The 24,938-nt window shown below is 42.4% G+C and overlaps 1 protein-coding gene across 4 annotated transcripts in view; it reads left to right on the top strand.

Annotated features, from left to right (window-relative positions):
• CREB5 (cAMP responsive element binding protein 5) overlaps positions 1 to 24,938 on the top strand; it is a 416,133-nt gene that overhangs the window by 253,328 nt on the left and 137,867 nt on the right. Inside the window, exon 1 of one of the 4 annotated variants that reach the window (XM_027102314.1) lies at positions 21,754 to 21,966. The exons of the other annotated variants lie outside the window; for them this stretch is intronic. Coding sequence (XP_026958115.1) covers positions 21,920 to 21,966 — 47 coding nt within the window. The 5' untranslated portion in view covers positions 21,754 to 21,919. Of the gene's footprint in view, positions 1 to 21,753; positions 21,967 to 24,938 lie in introns of those variants that run through there. 4 annotated transcript variants of the gene reach the window in all.

The raw sequence follows: 24,938 nt of genomic DNA, 5'->3' as shown, positions 1-24,938 counted from the left end.
ATTAAAGCTCTGATACTTTCTGAATTTTATTTCTCTGTTGAGTAAGCCACAGTTGATTGCTTTTTTTCAAGTTCACTCTGATTCTTCTGGCTTTAAGGCACACTCATTCACCTGTCCTTATCGGGGACAGGGGGGATCCTGCTTGGGTCACTACCCTTCTCTTGCATTTACAGAAAGTTTGAGAACCAATTACATTATTTTTAAGGGGAGGATAATGAGGATTTAATATAAAGTTGCAGAGACATGTGAAATTTATAAATGACCACTGCTTTTCCTGTCATAACAGGCAAACATGCCAGCCGTGAAGGAAACTGACCTGCTGTACTTGGGCAGAAACATCATGTCACAGGGAGACACAGTTCTTTGTTTGGATCCATTTCCTATGAGTGCATTTCACATTAGGTCTGTGCATGCCAACCCCCGGGACAACATGGTTGCCCCTTAGTGAACAGCAGGAAAATCAGCTGCTCTTTCGGCTGGCTGCACAGTCCTGATCACCTAGAGAACATAGTTACATCACGATGAGGAAACTAAAGGAAGCAAGCAGAAGAAAGGTCTGGTTGTTCCTCTGAGGGTCTAGGGAGTTAAAAAGGCTGCCTTATGGCTCTGATCGGCCCCTAACCTTGATTAAAAAGGTGAGAAGAAAACCCAAGATGATATTCCAGGGGCTTGGACTATTATGAAGCAGAGACCCCCTGAGTACCTGCAAAGCTCCAATGGTGGGTGACTCCACCATTGTGGCTTCATCGCAGCTCAGGGTTTTACAGCACCACCGAGAGGCGTTCCAAACACGATGTGGGTAAGCGCGCTCTCGTGCTGTCCTCGGCAGGAAATGGTGGTTAAACTTGGCCCCGCTAAACCCTGCACAGCGCAGGGGTGTTGATTTTTGCTCCCCACAGCAAGTCTTTGGGGGCCAAACCATAAAGCTGACTTGTCATCTCTCTCTGAAGTTTGATATAAGCACTTGCCCCCTCCACACACACACACACACACGCACACGCACACGCACACGCACATGCACACGCACACGCACACACACCCTAACCCTGATGAGCTGACCCATGAATATGCTGTGAGATGTGTGAGGAAGCTTCTCTGGAGCCTTCGGCCCTGGACAAGCTCTGTCTCTGTTTCTCTCAAGGAGGATAATGAAGGGATGAGAGAGTCTTTGGTTTATGAGTTAACAATTGTCTGCCCATTTGGTTTCAGTATCAGGTTTACTAGTTAATACTCATTGCTATGGAGGAAGATATATATGTGAGGGCATCAGTATAGTTGAAAGATCACAGTTTCCTCTGTTAGTAAAATCCACTTCTTATGTGTGTCAATATGTGGATAGGATATCACCTGGAGGAATATCTCCCCCCCCCCGCTGTGTGAAGCCTCAAGGAGTCCCTAAGGCAAGATGGGACCATAAATCTCTGGTTTAAGATTCCATATTTATATTTTCCAGTTGGAACAATCTCTGGTTTCTAGACCAAGGTATCAGAGACTGAAAGCCTGTTCTCATATGGTGATTTGATTTCTCTCCCCATATATTTCTGGTATTTATTTTTCTTCTAGGAATTTAATGATTCTCATCTTCCCTTTTTATGTATGTGTGTGTGCTCATTTTTTCTACCCTCTTCTCTCCTTTGCTCATAAGAAATGTGTTCTTTTTTTCCCCTTTTTTAAATTGAATTATAGTTGATTTACAGTGTTGTGCTAATTTCTGCTGTACAGCAAAGTGACTCAATTATACACATTCTTTTTTTATATTCTTTTCCTCTGTAGTTTATCCCAGGAGATTGGACATAATTCCCTGTGCTATACATTAGGACCTTGTTTTTATCCATTCTAAATGTAATAGTTTGCGTCTACTAACCACAAACTCCCAGGCCATCCCTCTCCCTCCCCTCCTCCCCCTTGGAGAAATGTGTTCTTCTACACCTTGTTATGTATTCTTTCTTGTGCTTTAGTACTCCTACTATTTTATCAAACGAGGGATTGATCATTACTATTCCTTCCCAAATGCAGGCTAAAATCTTTGGGGTGGGGGAGGGTGTTTACAGTGCCTCTCAGCCCACAGAAAAATTACCTGGAAGGCAATTACTCAGATTCCTAGGCCTCATCCTGAGAGATTCTGATTTGTGGGTCTGGACTGGGGCCCAGAAGTTGCATTTCTAACAAGTTCCCGGGTGATGCTGATGCTGCTGGTCTCAGGACCTCAATTAAGAGCTGTACGGCCCTAGAAACCCATCATACAGGACTTTTCTGCTTACTTACTTTCTAATATCTTTCCATTGGAGAGCTATCAGCCTTGTCATGAAAAACAAGCTGGACCAGTCATCTTGTTGATGGAGGTGGAATTGACATTCTTGTCTTCCAGCTGTGTGTAAAATCGAGGAGCAATGAGCTAATTCAGCCCTTCAAGTACAATTTGATATTTCAGATTCCAAATCTTTTCCAGTTTCAATTCCTTATAGAAGTTTAAAAATAGTTTTGTCTATGGAAAGAGAAAAATATTATAAGTCGCTTTTTTCTTTCCTCCCCACCTCCTTTTTTCCTCCCTCCCTCCCTCCCTTCCTCTGAAGGGAAGGGTTTAAATAAGTGATATTTCCTGTTTCATTCTTCTGATTGCTCTTGCGCCTGCCATTTTTCCGTCGTTCTCCTTCCTGTGTTCCTGGGCAAAGACTAGCAGCTGAGTTGGAAAACATGAAGCCTGTATATTTAACGTTTTCTCAAATGTGATAGTTGGTGATTTTCCCGAGGCTTGCCACAGAGGCTATTGCAGCATGCAGTTTGTTTTTATATCCCAAAGATTCACCAAAAGGCATAAAAGATTAGACACAGAACTCTTTCCGTCTACATTAATGTTTTTCCATAGCAAAATGGGCAGCTTTTTTCGGGTAGGGAGACGGAGGTGATTAATAGCGGAAGAGCAAGAAGGAAAGGAGAAGAGAGTTTTAGAAATAGTATATTCTCCCCAGAAGTCACAGAACATGTACAAATAATGAGAGTTCTGAAAGAAAGACAGACCTGGCTAAGTATGGTGTCGGGAACGTCTGTGATCTCAAGCTATTAAATATTACCCAGCTCTTTCTGGCTGTCGTAATTCAAAACCACAGTGACACTGCGGTAGCTGTAAGTGTAATCTTGCTGTTGCCCAAAAGACTATGAAGAAGACAAAAGCTAGGAAAGATCAGAGAGCATATTGGGTTGAGATAAGGAGGTTACCTCATTTTTCTGTGGAAGCTTCATGAAATACCCAGTTTGACCTCTGCTCTGGGATAATTAATTTCAGTGATGTGAAATAGGGGAGGAGTGAAAGGTATGGGTTGGGGGTTGGGGGGTGGAAGAGAACGGGAGCCAATGCTCAACATTTCCGGGATCTCCTGTAGCCCATCTAAAAGGACCGGGCAGGGTTGCATTAAACCTGATGGGAAAACTCTGCTTAATACATTAAAGAAACAGCTTGCAGAAACATCTACCTTCCTTCCTTCCTTCCTCCCCCAAACAGTAATGAGTCCAAATTGCTAATAAAACATAAAAACTCAAAGATGTTGTGCATGGGCCATTTTTCTGAGCTGGTTATTTTTTAATGTTAGTTTTCCCACAGCTGTGAGCATGCTGTAACTATCAACTTACCAAATGCCCCAGTTTAAATGAAACTTGAAAGAACGTATTTAGGAACTTTATAAAGAAGGTAGAGGGAAAAAACAGACAAGCAAGCGCTATCAATTTTTTTTTCTTTTGATAAGAAAGAGGAATTTGGGAAGGATATGGTGGGGGGATGGCTTGAACCGATAAAGTCTTAGCAAATAGTGGTTGAAAGAAAAGATAGATTTATTCCTCGCCTTGCAAAGCCAGTATTCAAAGATTGCATTCAACCTGAATGGAGAGCAAGACAGAAGTATGTGATAGAATTTCATGCACGTTACTGTGGACATGATCTAACTTCTGAGGTTAACTTACCCAAGTAGAATTAAGAGGCAGGTCTAAAGCACAAGGAAGAACAAAGAATGTTTCTTACAGCTTAAACATATACAAAATCCCAAGTAAAGGACATTCCACCCAGGATGGATCAAATGGTCTGAACTGTCTAAGGAAATGTACTTTGTGCTCTCTTTTTTCATTTCCACCTCTCAAAAAATAGTAAACATTCTTATTTGGAAATGTGTGAACACTGTTACAAGGGGCAGTTTGCCAAAAGTTTAGGTCATAATCAAGAAACGAGTGTGATGAAGATTAGGCGTGCACTTTAGACCCAGAATTAGAAGTTGAGCAGCATCATTCCAGCTGCAAAACACCTTAGGGATATTTAATGTTCTGTGCCCACCCTTTCTAAACGTATATGACTCAATATCCCCAATGAGTAATGTGTCTGGCAGCCATACCACCTTCAGCTAAGCTCTCGTAAGCTGAACAGGGCTGGGCTAGGTCGGTGTTCTTACGGGAGACCTCCAAAGAAACCCTGTCAGCGATGAATCAGTGGGTAGTTCCCTGCCTTGAGTCAGTCCCAAATCACTTTCCTTTCCTGGCATTAACAGGTCCTTTATATATGCAGGTGCAGCTTTTTCGAGAATCGGTCCAAAGCCTCTTTTTTTGCTTTAAAACATTTGTTTTGTAATTTAAAGTAAAAGGCAGTGTAGGAGTGGCCCAGAGAAAGGGAGGAGGAAAAGGAAGGGAGCGGCAGAAGGTGGAGAGAAGTGATCCATTGCAGGCCAGATCCCATTACAAGAAACTCACAAAGATGCCCCTAATTATTTGACTGTATACTGGGGCCTGGTTGCCATCAATTTTGCTTAGAGCGAGTGGGTCACCAGCAACAAGATTTGGAGATCTCCTTTGATGTGGAGAGTGAAACAAGGATTGATGCTCTTGGGATCTTGTAGAAAGTTCTGACTTGCCCCCAGAAGATCCATTCTAGACAAACCCAGATGATTTGCACAGCCACATCTAAAAGTTCTCAGATGTATGCTGTCACTGGGTGGACCTGATCAGTCCCAGGGTGACCACTGAATTGCCAGCCAGAGCCGTCAAGGATACTAGTCCTTAGTGTGGGTTCTTGTAAGCACTTGCCCTGCCCTTCTAGTTGCTTGAAACTACCATCGAGCTTCGTTGTTGGCAGTTAAAATACTACTGTGTTCCTGTCTAGAAGCTGCTGTTTTGAGGATGTTTAAATTCTTAAACATATAGAATGTTTTGACCTTTTTGGAGTATAAAGCACTTGTTAATATGTAAGAGGAACTGTGGCAATATTTCCTTTCTTCAATGAAATATGCTTAGGCTGCTTCTATCCACATTAAACCAAGGATATGAATAAATCTGCCTAAATATTTTCTTTGGGATAGGAATCATTTTCTAAGTAAATCCCATTGGATGATATAAAAAATAATAAAGAAAAGAAAAAAGATGAAACAGTTAAAAAAAAAACCTTCTCAGTGCTACATAAGAGAAGAATTTGTTCTGTTTATTTGTAAACTTGCAAAATATTTCTAAGTTTGCAAATAAAATAAACATTTTTCTATACAGTTGTTTTTGAAGTCACATCCAGCCTGTCTCCCTAAGATGACAAAGCCCAGGAAACAAAAACAAATATCTGTTCAATGGAGTTGAAATTAGTCCATGTTTATACTTTTATTTGAAGGATGTGTTAGACTTTTAAAAAACTACAAGTGGTAAATATTCAATTATTATTAATAGATTTTTCTAAACTTTTGCTTTGCCTTTAAAAAGAAGAAGTTACAGTGAATAAGATAATTAAAGGTTCAAAAACTGCATGTCTGCCTTTTAGTCACATTTAAGTTAATTATATGTCTTCTTGCATAATTTCCCCAGCCTTGAATATTGCATAGTCATATAAAAAAATCAAACTTTTTCATAAAGTGCTCTACAGTCAGGTTATACCATATTTTAATCTTTATTAAACTCTGTTTGTTTCAGAATTCATTGTGAGAATTCATGAAGTTTCCCTTCCTAGGTCTAATGCGTGATCTCACTTTACACTGTTCAGTTTTTATTAAATTTCTTTGCTAACTGAATGCTAAAAGATATATAAGAAAACTAATAAAAAGCATATCACATCTTTTCATTTGCGAAAAAAGATCAACATTCTGCATTACAATATGAGGGGTCACGTCATACATTCCTTTCCATTTTCTGGGTTTTGAAAACATCTCTGGATATGTCAAACTTTATTTATTTTTTAGTAATCATGTTTATTATATATTGTTACTCTACAAAATTCTATTGTAATTATGCAAATCTGAATGTAGAATTATGGAGGTTTGAAACAATTGCTATAGTCAGTAATACTTACATGTTTTCCCCTAAAGCATGGCTACAAAAGAAAAAATTACTTATTACAATCTTCAATATCATAAGAAAAGGACTAAATGCAAAAATTGGAACAAAAATGTTTACGAAGAGTTAGGTTTTCCTCTAAACAGAGTTTGGGTGAAAACAGGCTTTATTCCAGTTAGAGTAATGGAATGTAGGAAATAACTTACTCTTTCTATATTATTTTTATGATATGATTTCAGTCTATATTGGAACCACATTCTATTGGTATGCCTCAAGCATTCGAAGGCATTGGGTTTTACTAGTGGCTGAGCGTGTGAAGTTTTTTCCCCAAATTCACAGCAATACTTACATCCAGGGACTCCTGTTACCTCCCTCTTCCAGGGGTCAGGGTCTCCTTTCTTACTGACCTCAGCTGCCCAGGCCTTGCCCTTCCACCCTGCCCTGCTCTGATGTCCCATTTGGTGGGACCCTTCCCAGTGTGTAGCACAAGAAATGCACCAATTCCACCCACCAGAGATCCTTAGGCCAGAAAGAACACATCTGACATGAGGCACCAGGAATGCTTTCTTGAAGTAGAAAGCACGTGATTTGAGCCTTAAAGAAGGGATAGAACCATGAGTCCTGAAAAATGTTTCAAGTAGAAGGAACAGTGTGAGCAAAGTCGTAGATGTAGGAAAGATCAGGAGAGACTGTGTCGAGAGAAAGCAAACATGTCCAGTTTGGCTCCAAACAAACCTTATAGAATATATGCTGGTGAATAGTGGCAGATGATTCTAAAAATATAGGATGCAACCAAATAAGAACAGTTTACTTCAGTGAACAAGTGAAAGCTTGTTTTTGAGCAAGGAAATAAAATTATGAAAACCCCATTCTGATGGCATCCTGGAAAAGAAGAAAAATTAGTGAAAAAAGTGATGAAGTCTATAGTTAACACTGTCAAACCGGTGTTAGTTTCTTAGTTTTGATAAATGTGCCAGGGTTAAATAAGATGTGAATATTAGGGAAAGCTCCATGAAGAATGTACGGAACAGCTCTGTATTATCTTTGTGACTCTCTTGAAAATTGGAAATTATTTCAAAATAAAAAGAAACAACAATAAAACACTGGGACTTTATCTCCAACACAGGACCCTCACATCTGGGCCATCAGGGGATGGTTTTGTTGTGGCTCGTAGAACAGAAGTAAAGCATTTGTTGTTTTGCTGTAAGCTCTGGAAGTCTGTTTCCTGTGTCAAGAATCTTTGTTTCTGTAATTTCACCTGCTCCTGGGGTCTGCTTCTTCCTGTGCCTGCCATAAGGATGTACCTCTCAGCTGGAAGCCAAGGGCGGCTCTGGGGACTCAGGCATCAGATCACGAAGGACTCCCAGCTCCTGGGGGCTTCTTTTCTTGCTTTCTGTACCAGTTGTCCCGCCATCCCCTTCCCTTGATGTCACTCTGAATATTCTTGCTGCATGTGATAGAAAGTAAAACGTTTTTAAGACCAGTTAGCACAGAATTTGAAAAAGGGTTATTTGAGTTCACTGCCTTTTAATAGGTGATTTTAAGTGTACCTCTCCATTAAGACCATGTACCTGAGTTTGGGATTCTAGGGGCTACCGTGTTTCTGTCACTGGAAATATTTTTCTAGTCATTAATGCAAATTAAGAGAAGCTGATAGTTTATCCAAACATAATATAAACATATTTCATCCACGAACACTTGTACCCAGAGTAGCTTATATGAGGTAATTGTCCAAAGTTAGTTTTTAATTCTGCCTATTTCCCACGTGCCATCTCAAAAGCGTGAGAGGACATATCTATACAAGTCAAGACAACAGGAGTTTGCTAATACAGAAATATACAGGTGTGTGCATATTTATATGGTGTGCATGTATGTTTTCCATCAGTCTATAACAGCCTGCTTTGTTGATGAAGTTATAATTACATTTCCTACAACAAACCCTTATCCCAAAATGTGTACTAGTTTGCTTGAGTTATTTAGTGACATTTATTGCAAAATGAATACAGACACTTCCTATTTAGAAATATGTTTCCTGCTTTCCATGATCTCTTCTCAAAAAACGGAGGCTCTCTTACAACTGGCTTTAGCATAAGCATAGTTTGGGTACCTTAGATGTCGCTAGCTTCAACTAGAAGAGAGCAATCCTAGTTTTGCAGATTGTCAAGAGACAAGCAAGAGACTTTCGGTCTTCTTCCCTGTCTCCAATACTTCTTCTTAAATTCTGGTAACACTTGGGTTACTCAGCTGCCAGTCTACATGTGAGGGTTCAAACCAGATAATGAAGCCAAGAAAGAAGAATCGAGCCTTTCAGTTCTTGTTTTGTTTAACAGCTACCCCAAAGGAAAAGCAACAAGGTGTAGTGGATTAGAGTGGGAATACATCAATCAAGTGCCTGGGTTTGGGACTTGTCTCTGCCACGTGCCAGCTGTGGGATCTTGGGCAAGTTACTTTACCTCTCTGAACTTTATTCATCTGTAAAAGAGGGATGAGAATTGAAGCAAGCGTTTATTTAGTGAGAAATTGCAGATTCGCTTTTAGCCCATTGCTTGGCATGTAGTAAGGATTTACTGATTAGTTTTTATGTTTATAATAATTATTATTACACTTCCCTATTCTTTTCTACCTCCAAAGTTCAACCATGTACCTCATGCCACTGAGGTGTACATTTAAAAAAGGTTAAAATGGTAAATTTTATGTTATGTCTGTTTTACCACAATTAAAAAAAAACCCAACATAATGAATGGGAAAAAACAAGAGTTCCGACCACCCCAGCTAACCAAATACAAAAATCACTTTTCAAAATTAAAAAACATACATCCAGGAGGCCAGACAAGTTATATTATGGAATTATATCATGAAAAATTAATAGTTTTCCAGAAAAATTATATTATGGAAAAAACACCACACTTAGAGGTCCTGGGATCTAGTTAGTAACTGTGCTCTTGGTCTAGTCCTTATACCTTTCTGACCTCAGCTTTCTCCTTGGGAAAAGTTCTAGGATGATTAAATGAGGTAACAATTACTTTGTAACATATAAATTGGCATGATTGTGGCCAGAGTCCCTGTTGCTTTTCATCCACTTCTAAGAACAGAGCCAGGATGTTGTACAGAACTGCAGGAAAAGTGTCCTGTTCATAATGCATTTATTGGTTACAAAAACATCAGGGCATTTAATAATGCGCTATGAAATAGGCCCTGACAAATTCTGATTGACAGAGACTGTCCGTCTTGACTCAGTTAAGGGGAAATGCCCTGGGCCCCAGCTGTTGAATCAGTGGGCCATTTCCAATGCCCCTCAGCTGACATCTTGTTCAGAGCACAGCCTCCCCTCGCAAGAGCCCAAAGCCAAGAACGAATTAAGGAAGATCACACAATGAGACTGTCTCTCCACAACTCAGAGATACCAGGCCTCTCGCCCAGGGTGTAGTAGAAAGAGCTCTGAAATAGGCACAGGGACCTGGGGTGATTTTGAGCTTATGACCCTTTTCTGTACTTCACTTTTCTCACCTGCAAAATGAGGAAAGTTGGTCTTTAGAATTTTCATGGTCTAACACCTTACGAGGTTGTGTTAAAAATACTTTGAAAATTTTAGGATATTTCCCTGCTTTTCTCCCACATTTAAACATTGTAGCCCTTAGACTCACAGACACCTTGGCTTCCTGCACCCCAAGACCCCCCCACCCCCCATCCTTCCCCTCCATTGCCCTTTCTAAGTCAATATAGGCCATCTGCAGAGGAGGGACAGATTTATTTAAACCCAATGCCACTACTGTTTAGGAAAATTTGGGTTTACCTGGAACAACATAAGGATTTTCATAAAAACATCCACAATTTAACTTTCCAATTTTAAGATGTATTATTTAGTTTTTGAAATTTGGGGTGGTAAATTTCTCAAGTGTCTCCATTTTTTAAAACAATCCAGGGCCTCCAGGTCTAATAGAATGAATAGTATCACACATTGCAAAGGACCTCCCCATTTTAAAACGTGTCCCAGGATATTTGTTTTCTTTAGAAAACATCTGCTGGAAAGCAGCCTCTTACAACCTGTTGGGCAGCCCACATTCCCAAACCGACCTGGGACCATCTCCAAGTGAGAAATGTCTTAGAGGTTTTAAAATCACATACAGTAAAGTTTGTTGTTTCAAAACATGTTTTAGGATTTTCTTTTTAATCTTGTTCCCTAGCTTTTGAGGCAAAAGACGTTCTCCATCTAAAGCTCATGGATAATTTCAATTTTATCATTTCTGCTAAATCTCAAAAATGGTAATGGGTAAAGCAGAAGCCTCTGTTGACAGGAAGTTTATCTCTTGCTAATAAAAACTACACATATTTATCTGAGTGTTAGAGCCATGTTTTAACTCATTCAAGAACAGTGAATTGTAAAGGGGAAAGTACCCAGGCAGAGGGTATCTAAAAGCTTTGGCCCCATGTAGAATTGTTTTAAAGCTCCTTATCTTTTGTTGCTGGCAAATAAAATCTTCAAATTCTCCGCATTAGAGTAATTTCTTTCTTGATATTTACAAGCCTGGGGAGAAGGGGTAGAGTGCTTGCAGGAAGGTGATAGGGCAAAGGAAGCTGATTCCCTCAGGCAGCTGACTCTGTTGCCTTTTCATCTTTTCCTAGGCAGAGCACAGCCACAGGAGGGACTGGATAGATGATTCTCAGTAAATTTGTACTCCTTAGTCATCTGAAGTGACTATTGTACTTATACCGACTTCAGGGCTCTCCCCTGCCTCCTTCCTGGATTTTACTCCTACCTCACTGACTGATCCTCCTCTTTCTGTAAGAGCGGCCTGCATGACTCAGTTCTGAGACTTACACAGTCTGTGGCTTTCGAGATAATGCATTGGAATTGATGCCCGATGGATGTCTTCAGCCCTAACTGCCCTGCTGAGCTCAGATGTTCCTACCCCTCTGCCTTCCTGATTTTTCCATCTGTATGTCGCTAGACATCTCAGATTTAACTTGTCCAGAGCAAAAGTCTCCCCCCTCTGCAAGTCATCTACAATACCAGTCTTCTTCATCAAGGTCATCAAGGTCAATAGCAACAGCATTTACCCACTTGATCGGGTCAAAAATGTGGAGTCCTCCTTGCCTCCTCTTCCTTGCTCCTGTGGCCACACAGGTGCTGCTGGCTTCACCTCGGTCTCTCCTGGCTCTGCGGTCTTTTCACCCACGTGTTCTGCTGCCAGCCTAGCGCAAGTCCCCATCGCCACTCCTCCAGACTATTGCGAAATCTCTCAACCGTTCCCCAAACTTGAATTCTTACCTTCTGACGGTCCATTTTCCATACAGCAATTAATGCAACTTCTTAAAAATACAAATTGGATTATGGCAGTCCCTTCTGTAGACTTACCAATGGCTTCTCTCTGCCTTAAAATAAAATAGAAACTTTTTGCTATGGTCTGCAAGACCCCTACCTACCTCTCCCAGGTTCTCTCTTTCCACTGTCCTTCTCTTTCCCTGGTGGCCTTCTTTCTTTCCCTGCAGGGAACACATACAGTCCTTTCCCGTCTTAGCACATCAATCCAGTTTGTTCTCTCTGCACACTTTCTCTCCCATATCTATACCTACACCTCTGTATGTCCTTATTTGATTCTCAGGTAAAATGTCATCTTTTTGGAGCAGACTTCCCCGAACACTTTATCTGAAAGACTTCACCACACCCACTATCCCATCTCATCACCAGGTTTTATTTACTTTGTAGGAGTTCAAACTCTCTGTAATTATTTATTTGTTTGTGTACTAGTTTATCATCTCTTTCCATCCATTAGAATGCTGTCTCCCTGAAGTCTGAGACCTTGTTGGTTTTGCTTTCTGCTGTGTCTCTGAAACCTAGAACCGAAGACTCAGCAGCATCCTTCTCCCGATACACTTCCCTCCCATTTTCTGTACTGGTGCCTCCAGTACCATCCTAAGACCTTATGGCTTTGCATTTCCTTGAGTTCTCAGTATATACTATGCTACAAATTTGCCTTTATCAGCTAAAATCTTTTGTAAGATGACTTGAAACCAGTTAAGAACAAAAGGGCATCAAGAAATGTAGACAGAGATATTGAAAGTGGAGACGAGAGAGAAACAAAAGGATCTCAATTTTGCTGAGGTTTGGCCAGGCCAAGAGATATCCGGTAACACCAAATAGCCTTTGTTAAAATAACAGAAACTTTTGACAAATTAAAATGAAGCTGCCCCAGACTGATTTATGGGGCCTTCCAGGCTCAAAACCATCTAACCTTGCAAAATTGTGCTACCCTATGCAACCTTGCATCGAGGATACTGTTTCAGTTTGAAATAAGGTGCACATGCGCTCTCACACACAAAGGCATCTCAGATTGAGACAGGGAAGACCCTGGGTTGGACTATGAGAAATCAACAAGAATAATTTTTTTCCCCCAAATGGAAAGCGCAGTTTGCTGGCAATTATAGAGTATTCATTTCTGAAAGTATCCAGAACTTTAAAGAAGATGGCTACTCCCAAACTATTTCATTCAAAGATGAGAGTCATTAATAACGATCAGTATCTCTTCATTCCCCAACTCTTGGAAGCCTTCCTCTTTTGTCAACAGGAAGCTCCTCTGAGTAAATGGATGTAAAAAGCTTCAACAAGTGTCAGAATGAAAGGGGCAGGATGGCCCCTGACTAGAAGGGTAGTAAGTGACCAAAGAAATGCTTGAGAGACCTCTTTGCTTTTGGCATAGCCATCATTATTTTTGATGTTCACTGCCCTTTATCTCTTAGAGCATTGCTACCTCTGTTGCAGCATTATTTCCCAGACATTTGGCACCTCCCAAGGTTTTTCCTTTTGTCTGTCCCCTGCTTGGGTGTGTGGTGTCTATCTCAATAGCTGTTTCAATGGTGCTGTGACCATATTAATAGGACAGAGAGTTGGTCCAAAAGAAATTACAAGGACCATCATTGTAATTCAGACACTTAATTCCCACTTAGCAGTAGATGCAGCCCTTGATGACTCACAGGTCATAATCCTCATTCCCCTTTATCGGTCACTCTTGTTTTTGGGTCTGTGGATGGACTGGCACTTTCTGAGGTTAAAAATAAAAGACTTCTGAAAAACGTTGATAAGATCCTTTGGAGAAAGAAAAGAACCCCAGAGAAGGGGACCCTGTGCAGAAATCTGTAGCATTCTGTTGTATACCGAACCAGGACCACTGTTGGATGTTCAATTAAAGTTCTAGAAGATAACCAAGTTATGCCAAAGTTGTGGTGGGCTGGCACCATGCAATACACTCGTCAGTTACCACTAATATTTCCTTCCCCTCCCCAAGGTACCCTCCCTGTGATTGTCATTAGGAGACTGGGAATATTGCAAAGTAAACATCTGGAAGCATTGATAGTAAACATAGGAGAGAAATGCCTTGCTACACCAGCCACAGGTCAGGAAACCCTAATCTTATCGGGGGTCCTGGAGACCATAATTCCATAGACTGTTTAGATGGCGTTATGTTACTGTGAACACATATGTTTTGTTTCCATCCTTTTTAGGCATCCTGTTTTGGGAAAGCTGGTTTTTAAAGACTTGATCATTTTAGGGCAGATTATTCTGCTTTTTACCTTAAAAAAAAAAGATGAAAGAAAATCACAGCTCCTTTAGAGCCTGAACAGCAGGGAAAATACACAGGTATTTCTGTTTGTTTTCTTTTATTTAGTTAGTTTATTTGCTTGCACTGTTTCAGGGACTAAGGATGACCACATAGAATTCAGTCTTCTTCAAGTGTGGTCTGTGGATCAGTAGCATCAAAATCTGGGGCGTTTTGCTTAAAAATACATATACTTAGGCCCCACCTTGGCTGTTGGACTCTTTGAGGCAGCACCTGGGAATCTGCATTTTAATCTGGTCTCAGGCACACCAAATCTGAAAACCACTGAACTAGAAAAACACCCCGGTCTGCTGGTTGGTTATAGTACCTGGCTGGGGGTTAGCCTTCAAAGCATTGAGATTCATCTGTGCATGCCTGCTTTTCTTTCCCTGTAAAAGGGGCATAGCTTAAGTTTAATACAAAGAGAGCATGCTTTTTTCTTGGGGACTTTTAACCTGGGGTACATGGCTAAAAGGAGGGTTCTCAGTTTTTATGAGATTCTCAAGGAGGATCGTTGCTCCAGAAAAGCATGTTCCAACACCAACTTAAAAGCATACTTTCCAGTTTGGGTGGGAACATTGGGAACTCAGATTGGCCCAGATGGTGCTTGAGTTTCTCATTCTTTCCTATTTCTATTAATGTCAGAGGAATTCTAAAGCTATGGAGAATGAGAAATTTAGAATCTTTTACCTCCAAACCTAAAGACCCCTTGGACATCATAGCATCTACTTTTTCTCTCAGAGGAATGGAGAGGACAAGACTAAGTTATTTATGAATCGTACAGCGCTACATGTCTAGAAAGACAGGAACACATAGCCGTGCATATGAAAGTGTCACTATGATTGTCGTCTTAAAGGTCTAGATCTGAATTTCAGCATAAGGCAGGATTAACTGCACCTTTCTCTCTGGGATTTCTGGTGTAAATACAGACACCAGAGTCATGTACAAGCCTGAGAGGGAAAGTAGAATGTGGAAGCGGGTTTGGAAACCAAAATATTATGTCAGCAGTTTTCTCTTTCATTTATTCTCTCTTATCAAAACCAACTTTTTAACTCAGGGGCTCTGTTAATAAAAACATAGATAATTTCATTTGGAAGACCCCAGAGCTTCATGTTTGGGGTAAAAAAAAATTCCTCTCATCCCCTCCAGGGAAAAGTGTTGGAGGGCTCATTCTTCTCTCAGAACCCTCTGAATAAATCAGTGCTGGTGAACTCTCCTCAGAGTAAGGGGAGGTCAGTTATTAAATACACACAGAACCTATAGCTGGAATCTCTGTGAAAAGAAAAACAACCACAAGTACAATTTCCAAGTTTAAGCCTTCCTTTTTATTTCTAGTACCCTCAAAACCTCTTCAAATTCATTCTTACTTTTGCATTTGTTTTTTTCATTTTAAAATGTTTAACAATGAAAACAGCTAATAAGAGTATACTCTCAGGGCTATTATCCAAACAAGTTAAGTCGTCTTTTTCAGAAAGCCTTTTTGTGCAACTGCAAAGTATTTGGGGGTCACTATTTACAAAGAAGACACCCAGTGTTTTAATTAAAATTATGCAAAGGGGTAGCATCCCAGATAGGAATTCTCAGCAAATGATGGTCAGGTTCCGGTAGGCACATCTTTTCCTCCCCGTGAAACGAGGAGACCCAGCTAGAAAGAAGGAGCCTCGGAAGCCAGCAGCGTGAGGGCTCTAGGAGAGCGATAGGTATGAACTTTGCAGTGTTGGCTCAGGATGTGGGCCCTGATGAGATTTCAGGGTGTGACGAGGAGGTGGTGAAGACCAGGTGAGGGGTGTGAGGCAGGCAGCACCATCCAGTTACCTGAGAGAGGGGAACTCCGTTTCTTACTTTTTGTTTGTTTGTTTTGTTTTGTTTTTTGCGGTACGCGGGCCTCTCCCCGCTGTGGCCTCCCCTGTTGCGGAGCACAGGCTCCAGACAGACATATATATATAGTCAGCTATTGTACATATATGTAAATATATGTATATATATGTATGTTCATATATATGTATGTCTACATATGTGTATATATATATATGTGGCAATGAGACATACAATAGCTACAAAACAAGGAAAAGTATCAATTTCTGCAAATTTTAACAGAGAGGATAGACAAGGCCATAATTTTGATGTTTCACACAAGCAACAATTATAGTGGGGAAAATAGAATGGCAAGCTAAAAGACATGGAATTGAGAAGAAGGAAAGATTGACGGAAGTGATGCTTCTGAGGAAAAGTCCAGTCCGTTGCAGGCATCACCCACTTCTCCCCAGCTGGCCGGGTAGACCCAGAGCCTCTCCTGATATCGTTTGCCTAGCCCTGCTGGTGCTCATGAAGTACACAGAGAGCAGTAAGTCTTCACCACCCAGGGCCTGGACCAAGGAGGCAAGTGGGGCACCCACTCTCAAGGTTGTGCAGTTGCTGCCCTGCCCTTGAACGCCCCCAGGAGTGCATGCCTCCTTAAATTTTGCACCCTACGCATCTCGTTTGCTTCACCCTAGAGGAGGCCAGTCACCACACTTTGTCTACAGGGACAACGGGACTTTGGTAGATAACCTCTCCTAACCAAGGTTATCTACTGAGCCTGCGGTAGAGGCCTCTTTCTCCCACACCGTCAGGCGCCCACCTCTCCTGAGCAGAGCAGGATTATTCCCCAGACGGTCCTGTTCAGCCATGTCCTGGCTCCGCTCAAGACCAGAACATGAATTCAGTTCAGTCTGGCAACACCATTAGCCTCTGATCCTGTTTATAATTCTACCCACAGACATTTGAACCTCCTGTCCTCCACCATTTTCATTGTGTTCTTCCTGTAGTCCTAACCTTGAGGTGTAGGAACTGCTGGTTAGAACAGACACCACACAAGCATTTTACAATATATGTAAATTAGACCCTCACGCTGTCTTAAACTTAAACAGTGATGTATGTCAATCACTTCTCAGTAAGACAATAAAACAGGAAAAAAAGAAAAAAAAAAAAAGAACTGACGCCACCATTCTTTAGGGATGAGTAAGTCTCAGTGGCAATTTCCCTTTCCTTAGGGTGACCTGACAACCATATGAGAAGCACCCCAACCAATAGGAGAATGCCAGTTCCTCTCACCTAGAGTTTCAATTCCCCTGGATACCTCATATAAGAAATTGGCGGAAATAGTCTAATGTCAGCTGCTCTGATAATAAAAACCTCAGGGTGCTCATACTGGCATCGCTGCCACGTGGATTTGGGGAAAGGGAAGCAAGAGGAATCTAAGGCCCCCAGAGGAGAAATGACATAGTGCAGGGATGGACAAGGCCAACCAATACATTTTCTGGTATTTATTATTATTATTATTCCAGGTATTCTAGAAGCTCCAGATCTTAAGGAAGCCACAGAAGAGGTGTAAGAATGGAAAAGGGGAAAAGGACTTTTAGGAGGGAACATATTCAGGGAAGACCGAGCAGCCTGTGCTGCCATCACTCAGTTCAGTCCCATTTCTTGGAGACCTACTGTATGTGAGTCAGGTGCTCGCTAAGAGCTAGGGGAACTGAGGCGGATCAGCCCGTCCTCTGCCCTGAAGAAGCTAACGACTCCCAAGGAAGACAGGCATGGAATGGGTACTTTCCGTAAGTGGCTTATTGCTGCGGTAGAATCTGATCCAGGAGCCCAGAGAAAGGGACACTTCTACCCCAGCCTGGGAGTCCAGCAAGGTGTTCACGGAAAAGGTAATGCCTGAACCGAGGGGTTTATTCATTCATTCACTCATTCATTTATCCAACAAATACCCATTGAGCGTCAACTGCTTTTCAGATAACTGTGGTGCGTTCGAGTGATACGACGACATTCACATTTTACAGATGGAGAAGTTAGGGGGAAAAATACACTATGAGTCGGCAGAATTGATGATAATATTTTAGGGCTGATCGAAGGTCTCTCATAACCTCCCAATACCTACCCCCAAGGCTTCCCGATGCCTCCATCATTAGAAATTCATTCCTTTGTCTGTCACATTCAACATTGCCACTTCAGAATATCAAAAATAGGTTTGGACACAAGGAAGGCCAGCAAGTTGCCTGAGGGTACTTGGAGCCAGAGCTGGGATGTAGGAATTACAGTAGGTACGAGACAGAAGTAACCAATGGCTGACCACTCTCTCGCTTTCTCCCTGGGAGTGCCAGGAGCTGACGCTAGCAGACCTAGCCATCCAAACCAGCGAATCCTGCTTGCACACAGTTTAGGAAGCATGCTGCACAGGTTGACCTAGGCAGCCCCTCAGCCTCTGTCCACTGTGAAAACACGGGACACCCAAGTTGAAGGGAACGCTGAATGACACCATGTGGGTATGCAGTGGTCTGTGACCGGAAGGTTCGCTGGAAGCAATTTGCAAAGGAGGCCTTAGAAAACCACCTGGATGGTTATTATAAATTAAAAAAGGAAGAGATGCCACTTTTTTTCTGAATAATTTTTAATACTAGGTTTATGGCTGGGTACATGTGATAGTCATTAGAGCTTATTTAACTCTGAAATTATCTGGCCCCTCAAATTCCACTGGGACTGTAGGAATCGTGGGTTAAATTTTAAAAACAATGTCTGAAAGAAGACGATATGCTTTTCCTTGAGGAAAATAAATTCAGACTTAAAAGAAAAAAAAAAATCAGCTCTGTCTAGGAAGGATCGTTATCATTTCTTATATTTGCTCTGTGTTTCCGTAATGTGTTGGAGCTAAGAAATTCACCCAGGCACACAAAATTTCCTTTAGTTGGCTATTGTGCTCTTCAGTCCTGCAGTCCAAGTTGTGCTTTTCGAGTGGGTTGTTTTGGAGATAGTCCAAATCCGTTCTGAACTCTGAGCTCAGATCTCAGAGGTTTTCACTTCTTCGGAGCCGAACATTTCATCAGGAGTTGCGAGTATGTGAGTTACACCGAACAGCTGCGCGGTACCCACCACCCTCTCCCCAAGGAGGACACGTTCTGAAAGGAGGGTGTCGTAAGCATTCCTGAGCAAGCCAGCTAATCTGGAGGCCTAGCCTGTTGGCCAGGGGCTACTTCTAAGAAGGCTCCCGCTGGAATTACAGCATCTGAAAACCCTGATCCTCAAAGCCCCCCTTCTTCAGAAGAGCAACTAGAACATGGAGGGGGCTAGTGGGGAGAGACGACGAGAGGGCCAAATGGGTGAAAAAGGAAGCTCTTGAGTCGGAGGGGAATTTCCTTTTGGGAACAGGATATTCTCTATCATTAGCTGCTCACAGGAAGGGAAATAGGAAAGCAGGCTTTCTTTTCAGGTGGGGAGAAGCCCATCAGCCAGTGAGAATGCCTGATTTGGAATGGCGGGGAAGGGGCGGGTACTTATGTTCAGAAGGCAGGTGCAAATATAGTACTCAGACCCCTTTGAGCTCTGAATTCTGACTCCGGCCAGTGCTCCAAAGAAGTTTTATTAGAGTGTCAGTGTGTCCTGCACATTGTTGGCCCAGTGGCATCATCATCTCATCATCATCAGGTACAGGGCCCTCGGAGTTTGGCTAGAAGCACTGAACCCATTGGTCACGTCACCCCCTGATCAGAGGCACCCTCGCTGCCTTGGAACCTTTGGCCTCTTCCTCCTCCCAGCAGGAGCAAAGATGCTGGTGTGTCTCGTGAGAGGTCTGTGCCTGGCTTTGGCCAAAACTGCCATCTCCTTTGTTACTTTCCAAGGAAGGCACAAGAAAGGTACCTTTATGTAATCTTTACCTACAGCACAGGGCCCCTTTTACTTACTTCAGTAAAAAAAAAAAAAAAGAAAACAAAAAGCCCCATCTAGCAGCTTAACCTAGTCCCTGGGACAGGGTGTAAGAAAAAATCCCGTAGAGAGCATTTTCCCCTTGTGGTTACAGGAAGGTGTCAATTTGGAAAGCGGCACCACATATCCATTTTGATGTCTAAAATAATAACATTTAAATATGAAAAGTAAGGCAAGCTGTAGGGAGTGGAGAAGGGAAAGTGAAAATCCTCAGTATATTAACCAACGTGGTCGATGGCTCTTATAAAAAGGAGAAAGTCATTTATATAAAATCTTATCATCCTGCCTTGAAGTGGAAAGGGTGGTAGAAGCGATTGGAGATTTTGTTTTATTTATTCCCTGCATCAGAAGAAAAATCAATAGCTGCTTGGCGAGTCAGACGTAAGTGAGTTATACAGGCCACTGACATGGTGGACCAAACTTTATAACAACCACATTTGCTGCTGTCAGGCCACAGGCTTCAGTGGCGCCAGCTGTAATTACGGCTGATCACCTCTAATTCAGAGCTGCCTGCCTTGATAAAGGTGTCACTGGAGCAACTGTGGCATCAGCGTCAATTGGGGATTTCATGTTCCAGGGCAGACTGCTGGAGAAAGCTCTTCGCCACCCCAGCCTCCAGGGTCGGGAGACTGTTGGGCAAAACTTGCTTTTTAACTCTTCACTCTGAGTTTGGTGATAGTCCCTAAAGCTCTGATTGAAATTCCAAGGGACTCAGATGAACAGCCCTGTCCCCTGGCAGCAGATATCTTTAAGAAGCTAGGAGATTTCTCTGAAAGCAGAGTTTAGAAGTTGGGATCTTTTCTGCTTGGCCACATGCGAAGAGACCAACATTTGTATCACCTGGTCAACTCACTGATCACAAAAAGCGACGAGAGGCAATAGATGATTATTTTTGAAAAAAAAATAAATTGCAACCCCATGGCTTTCTTCTGCTTTTGGTGGCATTTAAAAAAAAAATTCTAGCGAACTTCCCATTTTTTAAAATTACTTTTTCTTTTCTTTCTGAAGGAGACATTAAGGGTGAGGGGACGAGAAAACGGAGAGAAGAAAGAGTTAAAAAGCTGTGCTAACAAAGCGGCCAAGTGTCTGGACAGTTCTAGGTAAAGTCCTGAGCAGGAGAGGCGTGAAGTGAGGGGTAGAATTCCGCCATTTAAAGGGCTTCACTGTCATTTGTGAAGGGTAATGTTTGACTCCCCCGCACAACCACCCCAGGCTGTTTTTCCTCCCTCTGTCATTACAAAAGAGACACACACGCTGCCCTCCCTGTATCCTCACAGACGGCCCCACCCACACCAGTGCTCCCCCAGCCAGTGGGGGGGGGACCCATAGCTTGTCTTCATTTTGAGGGTGAACGTATTCTAACTCCCTCTTCTTCGAATGACTCACCTGAGAGTGGAGTGCTAATCTCAGGAAGACGAGGTCTATGTTTTGCAACGAGGGTCCTTTTCCCTTCTGCACATAAAAGCGACCAGCAGCGTGGGCCAAGCGAGCAGGGACTGTGATTCTCCCTTCTGGATGGCTCCACACGCAGGCGAGTGTTTGGCCCAGAGTGGGTTTGCCCTTGCTGACAGGGAGGTCAGATGCGACAGATCTCTGGAGGGCTGGTGGTTGGCACTGAGCAACAGAAAATCCCATCCAGCTCCAGGAAAAGAAAGGGCTGTGGGTCATGGAAACGTGTCACCTGGTTCTGAAGAAAGCCTGCGCTGGTGGCCTGTCCTGGTTTTTCCTGCTTATCCTTCCAACCTGCTCTTCCACCTCTTCGTCTCCACCTCTGCCTGTGTCTCCACTGTTATTTCCCTTTCACCAAATTCAGGGACTTTCTTCTTTTTTTTTTAACCAGCATTAAAAAAAAAAAAAAAAAAAAAATGGGAACCAGGGGCCCCCTGCCCGTAGAACTCCGGGTCCCCCTCTGAGTCCCAGGCAGCTGCTGGGCCATCCCCAGGCGGTACTGTTTCCCGGCTCTGTTTACTCGTTTCTAAGGGCAATTGCACCACTAAGGCTCCCTGAGTCTGGAACTCGGCCTGGGGCTGTTTTGGTTACATTGAAGTTTCTGCTTCAGTTCTGCCAGATTTAAATGGTGACTTCACCAGCACTGAGCTAAAAAGGAGAAGGGGGAGGAGGGCGAGCCCAGGAGAAAGAGAGCGAGCAAGCCGGAGGGAGAGAGCCAGAGCTGGGCGCAAGAGAAGGGCCAGCACATTACATCATCGCTTGGCCTGGAATCAAGTGGGAAGGATGTGACTCACTCAGGCTAGTTAAGCCTTGGCTCAAATTCTACACACACTCATTCCAGAGCTCTCATGTTCTGCACCTCAGGAGGGAATTCAGCCTCAGTGATGTCCATGAGGTTTGTTTTTAATTTTATTTTCTTTTTTCCGATTTTATAGATTTTTTTTTTTTTGGCCCCTACCGCCTTCTTTTCTTGAGTCTTCGTCGTCCTCCTCCTCCTCTGTCTCTCCCCCTTCTCCCCTTTCTGCCCGTCTTTGTTTCTCCTCTTCTTCCTTCTCCTCTTTCCCCAGCCCCTCCGCTCCTCTTCTGGTCCCGAAGAGGCATTTCTTTTCACTTGGATCAGAGTTTTTGTTCTAGTACAGCGACCTGAATGAGTTGAACCGAGGCTGGGTTGGGCACACACACACACAAAAGCAGCGCGAGCCCGAGGGATTGGAGCATAAGGGGCCACAAATAAAAAGCGAAGCGAGAAAGCAAACTCGGGCGAAGTTTCTTTGCTGCGGTGTCGATCCTAATCGGAGGAGACAGGGAGAGAGTTAAAATGCAGGAACCAATCGCTTGAATGGTGATGTAATGCAAGAACCGCAGGGTAGTTAAGTAATGTGAGAGCAAGGGGGTCAGGGTTGCAAAGCATTTACCTGCTCTCAAGGGGTTTTCAGTTTATTATCAATTGCAGTGACTGTAACTGGCTTCAGACTGCAATCTCTAATTATTCACAGACGCCCCTTTTTTATCTTTTATTATTAAAAGTAAAACTATATTATGGTATTTTAAAAAAACATGATATTATCACAGCTGTGTATTATTTTCCACGAGGATTCTCTCTCTTTCTCTTCTTAAATGGCTCAAAACGGTTGTCTTTTCATAAAAGGTCGAAGTGAAGTGACAGTGGGAGTGGGGGTGACTTTTTGGGTGTAACTGGTGAATTGCAAATGCCTGGAAAACCCTTTGGTTTGTCATGCTGAGTAGGAAGAGTTGTACTATTGCATTTATTATTAAGAATATACTGTCGGTTTTTAAAGTAATAGATGATGATCCCCAAAAGCAGCTACAGCCTTTCACCTATTATTTCAGTTAATGCTAACAGCGGTTAATTTTAACTTCCTGCTCTTTCACGTGACAATTAACTTAATCCCGTGCTAACTTTCAAACCTGTATGTTCTTGAATTATTTTCGAGATGAGATTCTCTAGTTGTGGGAGAGATGATGAAAATTTCTGGATTGATTTGTTGAGAAACAGCTAGTTAATATTTGTGAGTAAGGAATTAACATGAAATAAATGGAGAGAGGGACAGTCGATGGTGTTCTTAATGTTCTAACGATCCAGGGTACCCAGAGAGAGAGAGACTTATACGTTTTGAAAATTATGACCACACTTCTGTGCGTTTCGTAAAATATATTTAGTGCTATGATGCTCTGCCTGTGCTGAATGCTTTCTGAAACCATCCAGCATTATTAGATAGTTCTCAGCCGAAGCCCTCCGCAACTAGAGAGCCAGCCCAATGAGAGAGTAATCCCCGACTCCTGGCTGCTCTAAAACTTCTCTGGCTCAGTCTTGACCATCATACAGCTGGTGCGTATTGAGGCATGGGGCACGTACCAGAAAGGTGTTTATGTTTATTTATTTCATGCATGTTTTGGATATAATTAATCATGACTTTTTATGGATCTTCTCCCCTCTCGCCTTTTTTGGGCAGAGATGGAAGGGGGAGATGATTTTTGGAAGAAACGGCATGATGTGGTGGAGGTCAGGAGGCCTGAGTGCTAATCCTGGTGAACCTTGAGCGAGTCCCTTAAAGCATCTGGGCTTCATTTCAAAATGAGGGAGCAGACAAGGTGGGTGACAAGCCCCTCCTCCCCACGTGGAACCAATCTCAGGTGATCTCTGAAGTCCCTTCCAACTCTAAAGTTCTGTGTCTGTGTCCGCGTTCTGTTAAACGGTATTTGACATAAGTTTTCAGAGAAAAGTACATTTGAATTCGAGATGAATTAGTGCCTTGAAAGAAATGAATGGAGGAGGGTGAAGGGGAACATGTTTTTTCTCACTTTAAAAGTTGGTTTTTGTTTTTGGCATGAATGTTCCTCTTGTGAAATTCTTAGTTTCCATGTGCAGTCTGTAAGGAGTCCTCAGTGAGATATAAAGATGCATAAAGTGGTCCTAAAAATGCAGGAGACATTTCTGTGTTGTCCACTCGTATTCATATTCAGAACAGAATTTTTAATTGAATTTATTCTCCCCCCCAAAGACTGCACAACTTCTTGATATGTTTCTGTAATTTTAACATAAACTTCAGTTTTTAGATGCAATTGAAGGCTATTTAAAACCTTCGAGAAACTTGAAAGGCAAAACTACATGTGCTTGTTAGAAAGATAATTTTACCAGACAATATCCCTATTCTTCAGCCAAATTCCAGGGTAGTAGCCTTATTGTAAAGTATGTATTTATGGATCCAGCTTCATTGTGCACAGGGAAGGATCACAACTGTGCCTATTTGGCGGGGAGGAGGCGGGTGGTGTGGGGCTGGGATTACCCAGAACTGAAACGAAACCACTAGTGAAGGTTATTAGTCATTGTGCAGAGTTTGATGACTGCCAAGTGGATGCTTGAGAGTCTTCAGGAATAAAGAGAGCGTGATTTCTTTTTTAGAGCATTACAGTTTATGTTGACCTGGCTCCAAGGTGTTCACCTATAATCAGAAGGGTCCTGAAATGACTGACGGAGAGGCAGGGCAAGGGGCATGAGCCCAGCTATGATCCTTGGTCAGACTTACAGTAGTGCCTCACTTCCTCCCCATGATAACCCAGAAGGATAAGAAGAATCATTAGCTCTGCTGTTCGGTGATTGTTTTGTTTTGTTTGGAGTTTTTGTTTTGATTATTGTTGTTTGCTAATTGAAATTTTTATTCAGGTACTTGTAGGCTTACATGAATTTGTAAGAAGTAATACAGAGATTCCCACGTACCCGTTACCCAGTTTCCCCCATTGGTGACATCTGACAAAACTCTAGTGATATCACAACCAGGATATCGACAGTGCTACAGTTCACTGCTGTTACTCAGTGTTCCTTAGACTTACCTCTACTTGTGTGTG

This window comes from Aethalodelphis obliquidens, unplaced genomic scaffold (assembly GCF_003676395.1).
Source record: "Aethalodelphis obliquidens isolate GAN/ISIS:26980383/991018 unplaced genomic scaffold, ASM367639v1 scaffold5, whole genome shotgun sequence".
Lineage (NCBI taxonomy): Eukaryota > Metazoa > Chordata > Mammalia > Artiodactyla > Delphinidae > Aethalodelphis > Aethalodelphis obliquidens.
This window is presented reverse-complemented; position numbering and strand designations above follow the sequence as displayed.